Source organism: Macaca fascicularis, chromosome 1, assembly GCF_037993035.2.
Source record: "Macaca fascicularis isolate 582-1 chromosome 1, T2T-MFA8v1.1".
Taxonomy (NCBI): Eukaryota; Metazoa; Chordata; class Mammalia; order Primates; family Cercopithecidae; genus Macaca; species Macaca fascicularis.
Genome location: NC_088375.1, coordinates 8,666,084 through 8,684,015, shown reverse-complemented (window position 1 = coordinate 8,684,015; position 17,932 = coordinate 8,666,084). Strand labels below are relative to the sequence as shown.

Below are 17,932 nucleotides of genomic sequence, written 5' to 3'. Positions count from 1 at the left end.
AGAATCTCTTGAACCCAGGAGACGGAAGTTGCAGTAAGCTGGTATCATGCCACTGCACTCCAGCCTGGGTGACAGAGTGAGACTCCATCTCCAAAAAAAAAAAAAAGATTGTAAAGGAAGTATGCTAACTGTCCTTTCTTCTAGATTTTTCATTTTTAGCCTCGTATGAGATTAGATCACCAAAAAACTACATTGGCATACTTGAAGTGTTTGCAAGCATTACTCTCCTCAGAAATGCTTTCACCAAGTTAAAATTTCGTCTCAGTTTTTATTGAGGATTTGTGTAGGGGGAAAGAATTGGCTATTGAAAAATGTCTGTGTCTTCTACATTTCAGATTTGTACTGACTACAATTCACATCCTTTATTTAGACAATCGTGTCAAAAATTCCTCCTAGAAATTAGAATCAGGAGAATGTGGTGGTTTTTTTGTCTTCTCCAGATGAATCTTACATGCTTTTCTTTTTCAAAGATGAACGCTATAGCCCACTGTGTTTCCATGACTACTTTTGCTTGAAAAGAGTTCAAAATTTGTCCAACTATTCAATAGAACTTCTCCTCCATATTTGCTAAAAGGCATGCATCCACTTTTCTAGTTTCTCTTTTAAAGTAATATCTTCAGTGTTGTAAAAGATTCAGTCTTTCAGAATCAAATGATTGTAGGCCCAGCATGGTGGCTCACGCCTGTGATACCAGCACTTTGAGAGGCCAAGGCGGGCATATCACCTGAGGTCAGGAGTTGGAGACCAGCCTGGGAAACATGGTGAAACGGCATCTCTACTGAAAATACAAAACTTAGCCGGGCGTGGTGGCAGGTGCCTGTAATCCCAGCTCCTTGGGAGGCTAAGGTACAAGAATGCCTTAAACCCCAGTGAGCCAAGATCATGCCACTGCACTCCTGCCTGGGTGACAGAGCAAAATTCTTCTCAAAAAAAAAAAAGAAAAGAATCAAATGAGTGTAAGTAAATAGAAACATAAATAAATAAAATACATGTAAGTGAATATAATTAACATAAATATATAATGTATATAATATGTATTAAATATAAATGCATATATTGATATAAGCAAGAAAGTAAATAAAATACTTAAAAGATACTGATGATTACATATTTATTAAACAATATAAATACGGTTTTTGTTTGCTTAATTTTCCCAAACTTTTTGCTATGTTATGCTGCCTCCAAACAGAGGTTCTCAAAATGTTCTCCTGGGCAAGCATTGTCACCATCACCTGGGGACTTGTTAGAACTATACATTCTTGAACTCCCACTCTGGGCCTATCGATTATGGGTGTAGAAACCAGCAATCTGTGTTGTTTTGTTTTTTTTTTTTTTTTTTTTTGAGACAGTCTCGCTCTTTCACCCAGGCTGGAGTGCAGTGGCCCCATCTCGGCTCACTGCAAGCTCCGCCTCCCAGGTTCAGGCCATTCTCCTGCCTCAGCCTCCCAAGTAGCTGGGACTACAGGTGCCCGCCACCACGCCTGGCTAATGTTTTGTATTTTTAGTAGAGATGGGGTTTCACCATGTTAGCCAGAATGGTCTCAATCTCCTGACCTCGTGATCCACCCGCCTCAGCCTCCCAAAGTGCTGGGATTACAGGTGTGAGCCATCGCGCCCGGCCGCAGTCTGTGTTTTAACAAGTCTTTCAGGTGATTCCTACACACAGTGAAGTTTTAGAGCCACTGTTCTGGGTCTCAGGTAATAAAAAGGTGCATACAGTTCAAACCGCAAGCTCTCCACTTACCGGCATTCCTGCCTTGCTGTTTGCCTGCCTTCCTTCTTGCATCCTGTATTCCCGCTTTTTAACCTTCCTATGTATGTGCGTTGTGAGAGAAAATAGTGCAATGATGAAAGCGAAAGCTCTGGAAGTACATGACGTCTGTCTGGACTTGAACTACTATAAGTCGGCCACAAATTAGTATGTGATCCTGAACAGGTAATTTGACCATTTTAAGTGTCAGTTGCATCATCTGTAAAAGTTGGATAACAACAATATCTACCTTAGGGGATTATTGCAAAATTAAAGGAGATAGTATCTGTAAGCTCTCTTGGTTCCGCATTTGACCCATTATAAGGTCTTAGTGTTAGCTGCTAATGTGATGAGCCAGCTGCTGTGCTGGGCGTGGAATGGAGGGAGAAAGGGCACTCTTTGCCTTAAGGATGCTTACATTACAGTGTCTTTTAAGATGCTTATTCTGTGGGTGTTCTCTAAAGGGAAATGGATATTGAATTTGGGAAATAAATTGCAAGTCATCTATTCAAATCTACTTTCCACTGTAGGAATATCATTTTCATAGTAATAATGGCTAGACATGTAAGCCCATGATTTTGTCCCCTTTTTAGTCCTAGTGTGATGTGGAGAGTGCAGACTCTGGAGTTAACCACATCTGGATTCTCTTTTTCATTCTTCTATTGAGTGACCTCAAGAGCCTCTCCGCGCCCCAGGCTGCTCATCTCTAAAACAGGATGGTGGCATCACTCATGTTTGGTCACAAGGTGGTCAAATGAGATGGTGCGCATGATGTGCCCGCTGTCTCTGGCACACTACCGCCCCACTGTAAATAGTCACTGTCTTCAAATAAAAAAGCAACCCAGGCCTTTTTCTGGGTATCTATGAATGCTAGGACAGCTTTCCCTGTTCTCAGATGAAAACAATATCTATATAAATGTTACCAGTTGATTATGCTTCAACCCTCCTCAATGAGACGCTCTTTAAAAAAAGGAACATAACTGTATATAAAGTCAATCTGTTATCTTCTTTGAGCATGTTTGTTCATTGTAGACTCATCTAAGTACCCTCTCGTGTAGCCATCATTTCTCTATCTGGTCCACAGACATCCCGTGAGAGATTCTTTAAATGATTTTTTGGAATAAAAATATATTACATGTATGTCTCCTAACCTAGGAGTTAGTGAGGCTAGGTTGACATGATTTCTTGTTGAATCCTTACAGTCTCCTAATGGTCATATATTGAAGACATTAGTTCTTCTGTAAGATGGAAGAAAACATAATGCCCTAAATATTTTGTAACTTTAAATTTTATGTACATTCATTCAAACTAAATTGTTATGTATAGATGAAATTATAGCAGCAAATCAGTAAACTCAAAGGTCAAGTCCAATAAAATCCTTAGTAGTTTACTCAAAATGTGAATTGGGCATGCAGACACATCACTGAAGAGTTCACCAGAAGAAGGAGGCAAAAAACAAGAGATTTCCATCTAAGCCTAGCTGTTTACCAGAATTTATCTCTGTGATTTTTTACTGTGCATCATCATCCATTCATTTAGTCAGCTATTTTTTAAACATCTAGTGAATACTTGCCTGTGTGAGCTTTAATGTAATGCCCTGGAAATATAAAGATGACTATACGTGACTCCTGAACTCAAGGATCTTACTATTTAGCACAGCAAAGAGACAGATAAATAGTCAGAAGTCATCTTGAAATTGAAAATCTGGGGGGGAAAAAGTATGTGAGAGCTTAGAGGATTACGTAAATAAGCTTGCCTGGAGGGTCAGATATGTTTCCTATAGGAAGCTAATTTTGAGCTTAACCCGAAAGGCCTCATGGGAGAGCACAGGAAAAGGAAAAATGAACAGGCAGTCCCAGGGGAACAGATTAGCAAAGATGTCCCTTAGGAGTTGGGGGTGCTTCTGTATTGCTGGAGCCCAGGGAACATTGCAGAGAATAAGGGGAGATTAGGTGAGTTGGAGCCAGACTGCAAATGGCCTCGCAGACCTCACTAAGGAACTTAAACAATTTTTGCTTGGCAAATGAATAAGTGGCTCAGATGATTCCCGTGTTTGTAAAGGATGGATTAGATTTCAGAGTTGGAGGCCAGTCTGCAGGCACTGGTTCAGGGGACATGAGAAGCTAGAAAAACAGGGACAGTGGAATTAGAAAGGTTGAGACAGATTTTAATGTCATTACTGAAAAATAATTAACAGAACTTGTTAACTATTTGCATATGCATAGAAGGGGTGGGGAAGAGGGAGAGAAAAGATTCAGAGGTTTATCAAGGAACTGGATGGATGGCTTTGACTGGTTATGCTCTTAACCAAGGCCCAGGCATGTGAGAGGGAGGAGAATGTCCTCTAGAACCTGGAGCTCAGGAGAAAGGTCAAGGCTAGAGGATTGGAGCTCAAAGTCTTCACCGCAGAAGTGGTAGTTAGAATTACAAAGTGGAAAATTCCTGCAGATACTATGGAGTCCAGATTAGAGTCCTGGAGGGAAAGGATAATATTTGAAAGGAAGCTTAATAAATGAGCAACAGAAGCAATTAAGGAAACATGTCCAGAAAGATCGCTGGAAAACTCCGAAGTTCTCTGAAAACTGAAGGATAAGCGAGTTGTCAAGAATTGGGGACCAGTGGCCAGGCCTAGTGGCTCATGCCTATAATCCCAGGATTTTGGGAGGCTGAGGTGGGCGGCTCACCTGAGGCCAGGAGTTTGAGACCAGCCTGACGAACATGGTGAAACCCCGTCTCTACTTAAAACACAAAAATTAACTGGGCATGGTGGGGTGCACCTGTAATCCCAGCTACTTAGGAGGCTGAGGCACGAGAATCACTTGAAACCCGGGAGGCAGAGGTTGTAGTAAGCTGAGATCATGCCACTGTACTCCAGCCCGGGTGACAGAGGGATACTCCATTGAAAAATAAAAATTAAAAATTAGGGATTAGGGACTAGTAAACCATTTCAGAGTCATGAGCATGGTGGAGAGTAAAGACTAGAAAGCAACAAATAGATTTGCCACTTAAAGGAGGACTGGTGGCTTTTTGTGACTAGACATAGAAAGAGGCAGATGTGTGTGATGATTTGTATGTGTGTACAATTTATTTGTTTTGTTGGTTTTAAAATGAGTGCACAGCAGCGTTCATCCACACCCATCATTACTAATCTATAGCCGTTCTAAAATTATGGGGGAAGGTTCTTCCTTTCTGAGGGAGCTCACCCACGTGTCACAATGTTCTGCATCTTATAGAATCTTAGACAGTCATCAAAGAGATTCAGCCCACAGGGAATTAATGTGATTGGTCGAATGTGTTTTCTTATGAGTAAATGATCCTATCAGCTCTTTTCACCCACATATACCCCACAAAAAAAAATGGTTTCGGGAAATACAGATACACAGAATATCTGTGCATTAATTTTATGTTCATGGGAGGAATACATCTGTGGTTTTTGGAACATAAGTATAGATACTTATCTAGCTGTCAAGGAGTCCTAGATTTTGGACTATGAATATTCTGTAAAATTCAGCTCCTATTGTTGACAAAAGTGGCAGGCTTGCTGCATGTGTTACTGTGAAGGGAGGGGAGTACGATGTCTGCAAGGCATCCATGCTGGCCCCGGACCCCCAGGGAGCTGGGGCAGACCCCTCTGGACCCCACAGCACGATGTCTTACTTCTGCACTCTCCATTACTGAGCCACTTAGTCCCTCCAGGGCTGACACTTGCATGAAGCAGCTCAAAGATGGTTTTTTGTTTTGTTTTTTTTGTTTTTTGTTTTTTTTTTTGAGACAGAGTCTCGCTCTGTCACTCAGGGTGGAGTACAGTGGCATGATCTTGGCTCACTGCAGACTCCGCCTCCCAGGTTCAAGCGATTCTCCTGCCTCAGCCTCCAGAGTAGCTGGGATTACAGGCGCCCACCACTGCGCCGACATTTCTCTCCTAATAAAGATGTATTTTTCTCTGCACTCTCCCTACCTAACCCCAGACCCATTTACAAAAAATTAGCCAGGCACGGTGGCGGGCACCTGTAGTCCCAGCTACTCGGGAGGCTGAGGCAGGAGAATGGCATGAACCCCGGCTAATTCTTTGTATTTTTAGTAGAGATGGGGTTTCACCGTGTTTGCCAGGATGGTCTCGAACTCCTGACCTCATGATCCACCTGCCTCGGCCACCCAAAGTGCTGGGATTACAGGCGTGAGCCACCGTGCCCAGCCCAAAGATGTTTTTAAAGCTTGATTTGCTTTGTGTTAGGAACTACTTTATGCTCATTTGAGTTGTGATTCCTAATCATTTGGGGTGCAAACGCAGTGTTTTCCCTGAGAAAGTCAGAGATTCTCAGTGATGAAATTTATAAATAGGTGCCTGAGGAAGCCTTGTAAGTTTTTTTTCTTTGAGATAATAAGTGACTTGGGGTTGATTTTGTTTCCAGTATATCTCAGGGGTTTTGTAGTTCTGTACGAGGGTATTTTAAGTCATGAGATTATAAAAGAGAGAGCAGAGAGCTAGGAATAAACTTCCCCAAATCACCTTTAATTACAAAAGACATCAAATAAACTTCCCCAGATCACCTTAATTCCACAAGACATCTAAGAGTTTTGTCTTTACCTGGAGAGAAAGACCCACAGCTCCTAAGTGGACTCTTCTAACCAGCTTTTGTCTGGAATCTTCACCACCTCTGTCTCTCCTCCCCACACACTCCCCACCTTATGCCCCCCGCCGTGTGTGTGTGTGTGTGTGTGTGTGTGTGTGTATGTGTGTGTCTTTCTCTTTTTTCTCTCCTTCTACTTTTGGGTAAAAAAGCTTTAAATTTGTTAGCAGACCCGATGGTGTTGTTTTAGTAAAGAACATTGTGAACTGGTAGTAATGATCATTATATCTGCTTTTAGTGTACTGTTAGCAGATCCGTCTCTGCTCTATCAGGCCCTCAGACCTGTGACATCCCAGCTCCACGTTGCACTTAACCTCTCCTAGGCTGGGAGATTCCGTTGGCAAACAGGGCTACTTCCAGCAAGCCGAACTGCAGCCAGCAGGAAATGAAACCGTCTGCCACAGATACTTATTTAGACCAAGTGATTAACGTTCAGTGGCAGAAAAGTGGCTTCCTTTCTCATTCGATTGAATGATGAAAGCATGTCTGTTTCCTTGATAAGGCTGTGGCCAGTTTGGCGTTCGGTCTGAAAGGTGGATGAAGATATTCTGCCTGCAGAGCGGGCTGCGGGGATGTCGGCTTTCTTTTCTCTGTATCTGTGCCAGAGTGTATCTCCCTTCTTCATCTCACAAACTGTTTTTAAACTTAATCACACTGAACTTTTTGTATATGTTTGCCTGACAATAAATGGGCCTGGGGTTAGGTAGGGAGAGTGTAGAGAAAAACACATCTTTATTAGGAGAGAAATGAGAAGCCACTGTCGTTTAAAATAACCCTTAGTGTAAATGAGCCCAGTTATAGTGAGGCCAAAATGGGAGAAACTTTTCATTGGTTTTGAAAAATACCACAATAAAAATAATAGGAATTTAAAACGAGTTTTAACAAATTCTGTGATAAAAAGTATTTTTTATTCTCTCACATATTCCCCTCTGATTTTATAAACTTTAAAAATATTCTAATTTTCCTAGACTCAAGTTTTTCTTTGCTTAAGAACTTACTTTTATGCTTAATGCCCTAACCAAGTGAACCTGTTACCACTTAGAATGTTTACTTGTAAGGAATAAAAATTCGTATAGATGTTTCGAAATTTATTTAGCTTCTCTTTCAGTTACATTTACAACTTTATTTTTGGAAAATAAATTTAGTGTAAAGATGTTTTTAAAGGTAAATCTGAGCTTAAGTTTTACTCATTAAAGATGTTTTATTTTCATATGGTCCTTTTTGCCCAAGACCTAGAAAACAGTTTCAACTGAGAAATAACCTTATAGTCATATTCCTCACCAAATGCTTCACACCTCCCAGAGGTAGTTCTCTGTAGCATCACAAACTCTGTCATTACCAATTAACAATATCACACTTTTTTACCTTGATAAGCTTGAATTTCAGGTTTTATATTCATTCCAGCATTACTCTATCTTTATGGGAACCTGCTGAATAAGCTGATTGGATGATACAATATCTTAGAATCATATATTCTTTGAAATATGGAGCCGTGATTCGCTGCCTGTCTATAAGTCAGACTTTGGGGCTTCCCTAACCTTCTAGACGCTACTGCGAACAATGAAGTATGTGGGAGCTGGGGGCTGGGGAGAAGCCTGCGACCACTAAAATTACTGCCTGCAAGTCCAGGAACTCCATTCGTTTTGTTAGAAACAAACTGGGAGTCTTACTGCTCTAATTTGAGGCGCCATTTAACTTAGTTATCTGGCTTTCTCTAGAGAAGACAGAGATTGTGAAAAGGAGATAGAGTTTCTGCTTAAGGTAGGCATGCTGGCTCTATCAAGAAGTGATCACAGCCTATCATCTTAAGAAGAAACAGAAGACATAAAAAGTACAAACAAAGCCAGCAAAGTACAGTGTTGGATTAGGGCCTGGGCAGGCTGCCTTATATATCTCAGGAGGTCTTAGTCCTTAGCAGGGTGGCCCTGTATTACAGCACATTACAACAGTGGCGTGTCCAATGATGAACATGGGCCCTCAACTAAAAGTTAAATCGTTCCATTTCTTTGTTTGTTTGTTTGTTTTTGTTTTTGAGACAGAGTCTCATTCTGTTGCCCAGGCTGGAGTGTAGTGGTGCGATCTGGGCTCACTGCAAGCTCTGCCTCCCGAATTCAAGCAATTCTCCTGCCTCAGCCTCCCGAGTAGCTGGGATTACAGGCACCCACCACCACGCCCAGCTAATTTTTGTATTTTTGGTAGAGACAGGGTTTCACCATGTTGGCCAGGCTGGTCTCAAACTCCTGACCTCATGATCCACCCTCCTTGGACTCCCAAAGTGCTGGGATTACAGGCATGAGCCACCACACCAGGCCTTCCATTTCTTTAAGAGAGAGAAAAGTTGAATTTGTTTCAAGAAAGAGTATTCAAAGTTGGTTCTACAAAGATAGGTACGTAAAGGGGCAAGTTTCCATTATTTGGGAATTACACATTCATTGAATAATCTCACTGTTTCTGAGCATTGCTACAAGGAAAGTTTGCTTCGAGATGAAATTTACTTTACTCATGTTGGTCACCTACTCTGTTTGCCAAACCTGATTCCCTCTGCTCTTTGGTTATTTCCCATAATTAAATTCTCCCTTAAAAGATACAGAATGCCTCATATTATTTCATGACTCTTGGTCCTCCATGTAAGGGATGAGGACTGGCCTTTGAAATTTATTCCGCATGGTTTTGTTTCTGAAGTTTCATAGACAATAAAAGATATAGTAAAATATTAAAATAAACATCAAGTTTTATAGACATTATCTACCATTTAGTATCCATCGCTTCCATCTAAAAGATAATGCTACATTTCCTGTTTTCTAGTCTCTGCTTTCTGTGTTGTTGTTTGATTTTTTTCCCAAAGTCACTAAAAATGATGAATGAGGTTTCTTTTCATTATCATTTTGCTCATGTTTTCCTTCTGTTATCTGGGTTGCTAATTAGAAGTTGCAACTGTTCAAACGAGCCTATCACAGATGTCATCTTAAAATTTTTACTTCCCTTTTTAGTTCTCTTATAGGGTGAAATCTTAATTCGCAAATGCTCTGTCAGTCCCCCTTTGTGTGAATGCATCGACTAAAATATATATATACACACACACGTATATACACACACACACACACACACATATATATACACCTTCATGAATCATGCACAGGAGCTGTGTCTCTGGACAGCATCCATAGACCCCCACCAGGATTAGAAGTTAAACTCAAGTGCGGACACAGTTTGGAAGCCTTTTGACCATCTTCTTCAGCCCTGCTCTTGTTTCCTCTCTCAGTATACACTTCCCTCTTCAAGGTGATTGCTTTCTCATTCTACAAATGAGGTATTGTCCCTCTTTTTACTTTCTCCTCCTTCCCACACAGGACATATTGGTCATTTTAAGTTATTGTTTGAAATGTTATCTCCACCATGCCTTTTCACTTAAAGCCTTTCAGGTCTAGTTGTGACACAAACATCTTTTTTCTAGTTAGTTTAGGAAATGTTGGGCATCACTGAATGAGGAGTGAAGCAGGAGAGAAAGAGGAGGGACCACGTACAAACAGTTACTCAACAGACTCAGAATGGCAGCTGATGAAATCTGCCGCCGTAAACCAAATGGAGAGCCCAAGTAGGAAGATGCGAATGTTGGCAGCTGGCTCAGGCTGTCTTTGACTTCTCCCTCATTATTTTTCTTACTTCTGCCAACTCTGGCAACACATTCGACCTCGAGGGATGCATTCTTTTTTCCTGCCGAAAGTGTGGAGAAATGTCTTGTTGTCAGAGCTTTGTTGAAATAAAATTGGCTTTTGAAAGCAGCAGCATTTGCTAGGAAGCTTAGGAGGAGTGAGACTTGGGAGCAAGTTGATGTGGTTTGGGTTTGCGATCCGGTACAACAGCGGGGACTGAGGAGGTGTCGTTGTTCTGGGGGTCTGTCTGGCAGCACCGCTGGGGCTTCAGGGAGTGTGAATGCCTCAGTTCCAGGGCACCGTTTCTCAGGGTGGTCCTTACAGGCCAGCTACACCGGGTTCTGCTGGGTGCCACTTCTGAAAGCATCCCAGAGTGACTAAATCAGAATAGCTAAGAATTGGCCTAGAGAGCTGCATTTTAACAAATTCTCCATGCATCTCCTGCTCCGAAATTAGAAGAGGAACTATATTCAAGGTTCTGGGACTCAGTTTTCCAGCTGCCCAGGTCATTTATGTGTGCATAGCCAGAGAGGCGCTTAGGGTGAGGTGACTGACTCATCCTAATCACACACATGAGAAACCGAGGCATATACCTGAAAACCAATCGGAACTTTTGCCTGCATACAGGAATCCTATGGCAGCAGAAGGGAGAACTGTTCGTAGTTCTTGAAGCTCAGTTTCGTGTTTCTTGACTCTTACTCAACCTTTATATGTTATTCTTTCGTGTTCAATCCATTTTCCTTTTCCAAGAGAAGTATAAACGATTAAGATGTGTCTGTTAAACAAGGCTCGGCAGTCAGCTTGCTCCAGAAAGATCTCTGTAACCCCTGCCTACCCACCCAGGATCCTCCTCCAGGACACAGTTGTACCTTATAGGAACCTAGGTGGTTGCTCTTAATCAACATTGCCATTTACTTGCTCATGAGTGTCTTCCTCCTAGTAGACATTGATATAGTAGACATCTCCTACTAGATCATTGTGCCTGTTATATTGAGCCGTGCCTAGTGCTGGACCTGGAGTTAATGCTTCAGAAATGACTGAGAAATGAATGGATGAGCTGAAAGATCTCGTGAGGCCTCTGATGTACATTCTCCTCAATTTTTGTGGTCTCTGCCATAAGGAATGACGGAATGTTTTTGTGTAAAATTAAAAATGTTTGTATTAGGCTCAGCTTCTTGTGATCCTTACAAAAATGTGTTTTGAGAACAAAATAAACAGGATTGGGAGAAAATTAAGATGCTTTGAGGATCTAAATACTTGTAAAGTACATTTTATTTGAAAGCCACGAAATGCTTTAAAAAGCTCCAAGTAAATGTAAGAGGAGATCCACTGGATTTTGGCTAAGTACTGAAAAAAAAAAAAAAACAACAGTTTCCTTAATTCTCTATCCAAATACTTCAACTTAAATTTACTGGTAGCTGTTTCAGAGGAAGATGAGGACACTGCAGTCCTTAGTTTGTTATAAAGAAAATGTTTTTATCTTCAAATGTTTAGAGGAAGGATTAAAGACAATTTATGACTTGGGTGAAAAGTAATAAAAGTAGTGACCATGAAGTATCTTCTAAGTTGTCATCGTTTTCTGGAATTACTAACAATATCAACCAGGCAGGCATTTCATATCTGAAAGGAATTACTTTCATTTGTCATGCTTTAATATAAACTATAGCATCAATCTTATAGCTGCAATACTGAGTTGTTTGTTTCATTCTATTGTTTAAAAAGAGGAATTGATTTAGTTGTAAAGGAGATGAATTCTGTCATTAGATCTTTTGCCACAGGGATCAAGAAATATATTTATAATTCACTTCTTTCAGGAAATGAGGCTGTAATGTCTATATGAAATGCATTTTATTAAGATCAAGGCATAGCCTTTTTGGTTTCTCCAGAAATAATTCATTTTTAATTCCCAAGGAAAAATCACAGTAATAAAAAATAAGTTTTACCTGATAGATTATCTTCCTTGTCATAGCTCTCCTTTTTATTAAAAAAAAAACCCAGTTTATAGATTTCTTACTATTTGATTAATTAAAACAATAATAAATTGTATAGCCTTTTACAGTGCATAGAGAACTTTTTAAATAAAACTTTACTCAGTCCTTGCAACTCTGTGCAGTGATAATGAAGATAATATATAATGAAGCCTTTTCACTCTTTGAGGGAATGGTGAGGTTCAGGGGTATAAGAACACTACCAGTGTCAAAGAGCAGAGCCAGAAATTCACACAGGACTTTGCTCCAAATAGCATCTTCTTTTAACTGTACCTCTGGTGAGTTCAGTGTTGTTTTCCTTGTCATATATGCTTAAGGAGAAATATTATTAACATTAAAATGTTATTACTGCTCACTCTCTGGTCATCCATTAAATGATTGGTTCCCATGCTAGGTGACGCTCAGTTTTTAGAGACGGCTCAAGTATTTATTGCAAGGGATTTTTATGCTTGAGTGTGTGTGGTATAGGAAGTTAATCTGAGAAAATTTTAAGTAAGCATGGCATGTACTTTTTTTTTTTTGAGACGGAGTCTCGCTCTGTGGCCCAGGCTGGAGTGCAGTGGCCGGATCTCAGCTCACTGCAAGCTCCGCCTCCCGGGTTCCCGCCATTCTCCTGCCTCAGCCTCCCGAGTAGCTGGGACGACAGGCGCCCGCCACCATGCCCAGCTAATTTTTTTGTATTTTTTTTTAGTAGAGACGGGGTTTCACCCTGTTAGCCAGGATGGTCTTGATCTCCTGACCTCGTGATCCGCCCTCCTCAGCCTCCCAAAGTGCTGGGATTACAGGCGTGAGCCACTGTGCCCGGCCGTCATGTAAATTTTTATGTGACACTATTTTTTTTGGTGGGGGGAGGCAGGGGAGAGAGTCTCACTGTTGCCCAGGCTAGAGTGCAGAGGCGCTGATCACAGCTCACTGCAGGGCATGCCCGGCTAAGTTTTTATATTTTTGGTGGAGTCAGGGACTCACTCTGTTGCCCATGCTGGTCTCGAACTCCTGGGCTCAAGCAATTCACCCGCCTTGGCATCCCAAAGTGCTGGGATTACAGGCATGAGCCACTGCGCCCTGGCTGTGATACTCTTTAATTATTCTAATGCTTCTAACTTATATCATGGTGCCAATCCTATTTATGTAACAGAATCAATCTCGTACTCTCAGCTGACAATGAGGGGTATTTCATTATTTACTTGTGTATAAGATTCCTTTTATATAGGATGAAATGCATACACACTCTGCATAGAAATTCTGATGTGTTTGTGTATTACTCCATTCAATTATACTATGATTCCAAGTTAAGAACTCCTAGATAAATGAGCCTCTGTAGTTGTAACAGTTTAGGCTTTCAATTCAAATGTCAGATAACATTCTTCTGTGTATTATATTATTTTCTGCAATAATTCAAATCTTTATTGAGTTGAGGTTTGCTCGCTTACTATAAGGTAGAATGAGGTTATCTAAGTAGGTTTTGCTTAAATACATGTGTCTTCTTCCCATCAGAGTAAAAGAAGCCGAGGAGGTGTGTAGACAGAAGAAGGGAAAATCACTTTATAAAATAAAACCAAGACATGATTCTGGAATTGTAAGTATTTCACTTTACTGATTTTTAACTTGTTATTTTCTTTGGCTTTTAAATCCTATTTTCGTAATATATACAAACTCATAATATTTTAATTATTTTTCTACTAAGTGTGCATAAATAAGGAGCTTCTGACTTCAAGAATCTCCTTTTTCTTATGCCTTTAATCAGGCCCAGAAGGCTAGGAGTCTTGATATTCATTATTCAAAACTTAAGAATTAGGCTGCGGGTTGTGGCTCATGCCTGTAATTCCAGCACTTTGGGAGGCCGAGGTGGGCGGGTCATGAGGTCAGGAGATCAAGGCCATCCTGCCCAACATGATGAAACCCTGTCTCTACTAAAATACAAAAAAATAGCCGGGCATGGTGGTGTGTGCCTGTAGTCCCAGCTACTCGGGAAACTGAGGCAGAGGAATCGCTTGAACCTGGGAGGTAGAGGTTGCAGTGAGCTGAGATTGTGTCACTGCACTCCAGCCTGGCGACAGAGTGAGACTTTGTCTCAAAAAAAAAAAAAAAAAAAAAAAGTTAAGATAAATCTACTGAATCTACTGAGGGTGTGCATTTATGTGGATATGTGCATGTTGGCAGGGGCAGGGTGGGGAGACCATCTTTCACTTTCTTTATTACACACAGATCACGGCACAGGCTGTATTTGAGCCATGAGTGATCATTATAGTTGGATTAGCTCCACTGGGATCTGAAACTTGCTGGGAAGTGCCAAGAGCAGTGTGACGCTTTGCACAGGGTGCCCAGGGTGCCCAGACCCCGTTTATATCCACAGATGGCTCGGCAGGGTTGGCTGCCGGACAGTGGTCAGTCCAGAGACGGAGTTTAACAAGCTCATTTAAGTTTCATGCTGGCCCATTCCCCGCTTTAAAACAAAATGCCAGCTTGTCCACCCTGGGAGGGAAGGGCTTGGGTGAAATGACAAGGCTTTTCCGTGTGATACTGAGGATGTTTTGTTGACTGCTTTGAGGGATTATCACTTGGTACCACAGTGTAGGTAAATGATGCTGTTTTAAATGAAAAGTTGAGTTAGGCCTTAAGGTAGGACCATTCTACATTGAATTAGTCTAATGTAGTCTAAAGGGAAAAGACATTAAAATCATATCCCAAGTTGGGATATGATTAAATAGCCCTATTTTTTTAAGTTAGGAATTGTATCTTCATTTAGAAGCAATGATCCCTTCAGTTTCTCTGTATCAAAATGATCTTATCTAATGTTAACTACTGCATGGTAGCTCAGCTTCTTTTCTGCCCCTGTCTGATGCCTCAGTCTTGTAATTGCATTGAATGAGGAGGAATGGTTACTTATTAGTTCACCTCAGTCCTGCTATTGTAAGTACAGAAGATGATTAGAGTACGTTTACCATGAAGTGAAGCAGCTACTTCAGTTTTCACATTTATGTATTTGCATGTAGGACTGAGGACGAGAATGGTGAGTTTGACACTCTTTCGTATTGGTTAGAAGTTAAATTTTTAAAACTTTTCTTTTCTCAAAAGTATTTGGCGATTTGTCTTGAAAAAAGTGGTCAAAGATAACACAGAACCCACTTACATTTTTTTCCTTTATGGATTGGTAGACCTTTAACCTTGTCCCACAGAATTTGATCCAAATAAAAAGGTCCTTTTTAGGCTACTCTAAACTTCTCCCATTTTTAAAAGTTCTTTCTAACTATAACTTTTATCTGGTGTATTTGTTTTCAGAAAGCAAAGATAAGCATGAAAACTTGAACAATGAAAAGCAGAATGAAAATGAGTCATTGCAACGACTTTCACAAAATTCAGCTGACCTGAGGGTGGGAAGGAAACTACCGTCATTCTGCTCATGTTTCTTCTTGACCTCTTGCATAATCTTTTTGTTTTCTAGACAGTTCACTAATTGTTGAATTTTACTGTATATTCATATAAAAATACAAAAGTACTAGACCAGTGGAGAATTTGACGCCTTTTCTTTTTGTAAAAGTTTATGGTATTATACCGATAGACCAAAACAGCATGTATAAGAGGCAGTATCTGCACTAATTCTGAACATGCTAAACATTAACTAAAATTCCCTGTTGTGAGAATATTCCTCATCACAGCAAAAACACTTTCCTTTCTACTGACAACCAGTCCACGTCACAGCATTTAGACATATGGGTAAAATCTTATTTCTAGTGAATTGTTTGTATCAGTTTCATGTCTACGTGTAAATTTTCTATTTTAAAATTTGAGTACCATTTATAATCAGTGCTTTCCAAACTCTTGGGTTGCTCTCCATAGCTATATATTTGTGAAAGAAGATGGTCATTTTTTTACTGAAGTCATACAATGACTTGAGTCAGCTCATAATGCAAAACGTGATGGTTTTGTATGAGCTGGGTTTTTGGGTTTTTTTTTTTTTTTTTCATTACTTTTAGTGATCTTCGTTGCAAGTTATAGTTGTGGATAAAGGGGAAAATTTATTGCTCTTGCAAATCAATTATGGAAAGCAACTTAAGAAAAACAATGTTCTAAATCATAATTGTTTGTATTTATGTAAAGTATGGTCTCTTACTTTTTAGTTTGTAGTTTAAGTGCAAAGGAACAGTAGTGGTTATTTTCCTGTTGTTTTGTAGTCTTCCTGTCCCCTTCGGTCCCTCCAGCGTGTATATTACCGTTCTCCAATGAAATAATAGGGCATTTAACAAAGATCGCTATGTGCAATACTGTATTTAGTGTTTCTATTTCAATTTTTCTAGGATGTTAATTTATATGAAAATAAAATGAATAATAAAAGAATAAAGATACTTGCAAAATACAGCTGTCATATTTAACATGGGGCGGGGAATAAGAGAAGGAGGGAAAGTAAGTTAGGCATGCTGCATATTCACCTGCACAAAAAGAAAAAACAAATGTGCCTACAGTTTCAGGGACTTAAGAACTTAAAGCCCATCAATGACACCTAAGTAAGAAATTCTGATAAAATATTTATTCCTTTGTGGCTTGAACTAGGATCTCTTCCCTGATCTCCCAAAGACCTTCTGGTCATTTTCAATCGGATGCCTCACCATGCCTTAAAATTCATCATGTGTGAATTGAAACTCAGCTTGTCATCTTCTCCCTCCATACCTGCTCGTTCTTGTGTATTATCTCTCTCAGTGAACAAAGCCACCGCTATTCATTCAGAAACCCAAGTTCATCTTTTGACATGTTACTTATCACAAATGCATACATTTGTCTCTGTCTTTTCTATTAAAGTCCTAGTTCAGAACCCTCATTAATTCATTGCTCTCATCTTCCAAGATTTGCCCTGCAACATATTTTTAAAATTTGAATCTACCTTTTTCTAAAATACAAATCTGCTCATCTGAATTTCCTACTTGAAGCATTTTGTGGCCACATACACTAAGACATGTGGCCTCAAAATATTATCTAAGTCTTTAATGTGGCTGACGGAGTCCTAAGCGGTGCCTACTTACCTTTTGAGTTTAGTGTCTTGACTTAAGCTATCTTGAATTCCAGCCTCCAGCCAAACTAAAATACCTCTAGACTAATTTCCTTTCCGCATGTTTTCCCTCAGCTTGAAACATTCTCAACATCTCATGGGTTCACTAATGATTGTATCTGAGTTTAGAAAGCGTTTGTTCCAGGACATCTCTTAACACTGGTCTCCCTGTCTCCTAGTGTGTGACAGACTCACTACATATTTACTCATGAAGGCACAATAGCAGTGTTAACTATGCCAGATGCTTCAGGGTACAAGCAGGTTGAAAATGGAATGAAGTCCCTTGTTTGCTGAAAAAGGGTAGTGGTAAACACTAAGGGTAGTGTTAAGGAAGTAGAAAAGGGAGGTTCAGTGCAGATTAATTATAATGAAGACATTTCAGTAGCTCCACGCTCGGAAGACTTTTCTGTCGTTCAAGAAACACTGTGCTGTGAGTTAAGAGTTTGGATTTTTCCTGTTTCCAAGTAGAAAAATAAGATGAAATATATTTTCAAAAGTATAGATGGAGGGTCGGAGGTGGGGGTTGCAAGAGAGTGCATGAACAAGAGGAATCTCTACGGAGTAAAGACAAGTGATCATGCCCCGTTTGTAGAGGGAAACCAAGCCAGCATCACTACCAGAGATGTGGGGCTTACCTACCAGTGAGAATCCACTGAAAACAGCTGCAGAGGAGGCCACAGGATATGGCAAACACTAGCCAGCCAGACACATTGTAGCAGGAGAAAGCAGACTGCACTGGGCCAGCTAACTTCTGAGTCATGTCTGTACCTGCAGTGTCTCTAATGTCACTGACACACAGCTCAGTGCCACCAAGAAAGCCAGGTTCTGGACTAGGAATGGGTGGATGCAATGGAAGATGACCAGACATA

General features: G+C 40.4%; 1 protein-coding gene across 1 annotated transcript in view; it reads left to right on the top strand.

The window, feature by feature from the left end:
* The window catches only part of FMN2 (formin 2), a 398,539-nt gene extending 382,165 nt beyond the window's left edge, over positions 1–16,374 (top strand). Inside the window, exons 17-18 of the mRNA XM_005539682.4 lie at positions 13,517–13,598; positions 15,302–16,374. Of these exons, the coding sequence (XP_005539739.3) occupies positions 13,517–13,598; positions 15,302–15,328 (109 nt within the window). The 3' untranslated portion in view covers positions 15,329–16,374. The remainder of the gene's footprint in view (positions 1–13,516; positions 13,599–15,301) is intronic.
* Positions 16,375–17,932: the final 1,558 nt, after the last annotated feature.